The sequence below is a fragment of the Podarcis muralis genome, chromosome 1 (assembly GCF_964188315.1).
Source record: "Podarcis muralis chromosome 1, rPodMur119.hap1.1, whole genome shotgun sequence".
Lineage (NCBI taxonomy): Eukaryota > Metazoa > Chordata > Lepidosauria > Squamata > Lacertidae > Podarcis > Podarcis muralis.
The window spans coordinates 3,413,753-3,416,729 of NC_135655.1; the positions used below are offsets into that span (position 1 = coordinate 3,413,753).

At 51.3% G+C, this 2,977-nt stretch overlaps 1 protein-coding gene across 1 annotated transcript; it reads left to right on the forward strand.

Moving 5' to 3' along the window:
• Window positions 1–348: 348 nt before the first annotated feature.
• Window positions 349–1,507, forward strand: LOC114592341 (small ribosomal subunit protein uS14). Its single transcript, XM_028720493.2, has 3 exons — window positions 349–509; window positions 975–1,074; window positions 1,355–1,507. Exons 1-3 carry the CDS (start codon window positions 448–450, stop codon window positions 1,361–1,363), a joined length of 171 nt encoding a protein of 56 aa, XP_028576326.1. The 5' UTR covers window positions 349–447; the 3' UTR covers window positions 1,364–1,507.
• The last annotated feature ends 1,470 nt before the right edge of the window (window positions 1,508–2,977 follow it).

The following is a 2,977-nucleotide window of genomic DNA, read 5'->3' on the forward strand; positions in this document are numbered from 1 at the left end:
TGGCTCGGCGCGCCGTGACGTCACGGGGGGCGGGGCTGGCGGGGGCGCAGGGAGACGCGGCGTCAGGGGAGAGGGGCGGGGCCTGGGCCGACGCGGGGCACCACGGGAGAGCCTCCTCCTCCAGGCGCAGAGAGAGGGGGAAGAGACGCTCTTGGCTCGGCGCGCCTTGACGTCACGGGAAAGGGGGCGGAGCTCGGGCGGGCGGGGGCGCGGCGTCAGGGAGAGGGGCGGGGCCTGGGCCGGCGCGGGGCACCACGGGAGAGCCTCTTCCTCCAGGCTGCAGAGAGAGGCGGAAGAGAGGCTCTTGGCTCGGCGCGCCTTGACGTCACGGGAAAGGGGGCGGAGCTCGGGCGGGCGCGGGGCACCACGGGAGAGGCTCTTCCTCCCCTCCAGGCGCGCGTGCGCAGTGGGGCCCGGCCTTTCCCTCCACGCCAGGCGCCGAGCAAGATGGGGCACCAGCAGCTCTACTGGAGCCACCCGAGGAAGTTCGGACAGGGATCCCGATCCTGGTGGGTGGGGGGCGGGGGAGGGAGCGGGGGGGGGGAAGAAGGATCAGGGAAGAGGGAAGGAGGGGGCCCCGCCGCCATGAGGCGCCTCAGGGAGGGAAAGAGAAGGAGGCCCCCCTCCTCTGGGCTCTTAGAGGGCGGGGGGGGGGAGGGCAGCCAAGCCCGGAGGGGGTCTGAGGGGGGTAGTATAGGGAGGGGGGAGTATAGGGAGGGGGGAGTATAGGGGGGTTCCCCCTGACCCACAGGTATTTCTCTCCCCCCCCCGTGGGAGTGGGACGGAGGGGGTGCCTCCGAGTGGGGGAAGGGGCAGTACAGGGAATGGGGGGTCCCTGATAACCCCCAGGCCTCTCTTTCTCTCCCCCCTGTGGGAAGCTTGGCTGAGGGGGCACTTCCTCCAAGGGGAAGAGGGGGGTCCCCGTCCCTCCTGCCTCACCAGCTGACCCATGGGCCTCTTCCTCTCCCCCCCAGCCGCGTCTGCTCCAACCGCCACGGCCTGATCCGCAAGTACGGGCTCAACATGTGCCGCCAGTGCTTCCGCCAGTACGCCAAGGACATCGGCTTCATCAAGGTGAGATGGGGGGGCAAGGGAATATGAGGGGCTCTGGGACGGGGGGGGGGGAGGCCGCTTCTCTAGGGAGAGAGGCCAGCGAGGGCTTCCCTGAGCCTAAAAGGTGGGCAGAAGGGGCGAGGAGCCTGTGCTCCTTCCCAGGAGGAGAGAGGCCCCAGAGCAGAAAAAGGGGCCTCTGGGTTCTGGCAGTCACAGGCCCAGAGGAAGAAGCCACAGGTTGGGGGGACTCCAAGAGAAAATCACGCTAAACGTCTTCGCTCTTCTCTCTCCCACTTTTCAGCTGGATTAAACATCTGTCCACCCGCAGAGATGGCCTGAAGAGGACGGCAAACATGGAAGCTGCTTCAGCCGGATGAGACCCTCTTGCCGCACATAAGATGCTTTTGTGTACAGAACAATAAAAAATAGGGACTTGTTTGCCCAGATTCTCAAACTCTGATGTGATGCTCATGATTTGACATAGTTCTACAGTCAGAGCAAATAGCGCTTGGAAGGAGGAGATGGCAGGGGTTGGATCCAGCACCCAAAAGGGGCCTTGTTATCTGCCTTGTCATCTTATGGCCCATATCCATGGTATGAGCAAGGATTTGTTCAATAATCTGTACTTAATTTTTCCATCCCTATTTTTGTTGAAAATACTTGCACAAATTAGATCCATACAGAAATATTCCTCATTAACAGACAGGATCATAAAGACATTGTATCTCCACGTACACTGTTAATTTTTAAAGCAAATGGGGTTTCTTTAAAAGCTTAATTCATGGTTTGGTTTATGTTCTCAACAATTAAAACAACTGATTATCGTTCTCCATGCTTCACCTTTGAATTTGTTTTTAGGACACATAGCCTGACCAATTTCATATTTTCCTTCTAGGAGCCACTTTTTTAAAATGGTATCATGTGATGGCATCTAATATTTTTCAAAAGTAAGCCTTCCATTAGATGCCCATTTATAATAAATAATAAGAGTGGTCCCTTATGCAGCAGACATACTAAAATTAAAATGACACAGAAAAGATAGGAATAAACATACTTTGCATATTTTTACATGGTGAAAAATGCAAAACCAGTTGGATTATATCAACAACCATCTTCCAAGTAAAAAGAAAATTCCTTGGAGACCAACTAAGTTTCTTATTGGTATGAGCTTTCTTGTGCATGCACACTTCTTCAGATACACACCTCTTCCAAATAATATACTCCCCCACATGTATAAAGTTCTTTTTATTGTTATGACCAAACCCACACGCCTCATTATTTGTTTTGTATGCCATATGGGTTGTATCTTACAACTGCTTAAGCAGAGCAGGCCCCTGCTTTGGCAGCAGGACTTTACTGGGCTCTTTTGACAATGTTCCCAAACTACATGGCTTAGCCATATAGAGTATCACATGGCTCCCATTAAACAAAATGGATTTGTAGAAAACATTCTCTGCAAGTGGAATATTCCTGGTTATGCATCTAATGTTCAAAAAACGATCTTGTATAGAATGGCTCAGAAAAGGAGACTGCTTTTGGAAACCCACTTGTAAGTTGGAATGAGCAGGAGCAAGTGAGATGGTCTGAATATAAATGCTCAATGATGTGTTCAGTTTGTAGATGAACACTGCTATAGATCTCACTTTAAAGAAATTGTTCTCTTTGTAATTTAGAATGAAGGTGTGTTTATTCTAGTTTATAGCTGGGAATACTGTATAGAAGAGGAAAACACACACAACCTAATCAGTAAGAGTAAATAAAGTGATAATTACATAGTGATATACAGATGTTACTAGATAATAGGATGCTTATCTTTAAAACAGCATCAAACGCTTCAAGTTTACAAGTAAAAAAGCTTGGAAACACAACCTTAACTACTGATAAAAAAGTTCATCCCTAAATTCATCTAAACCCAAATCAATAT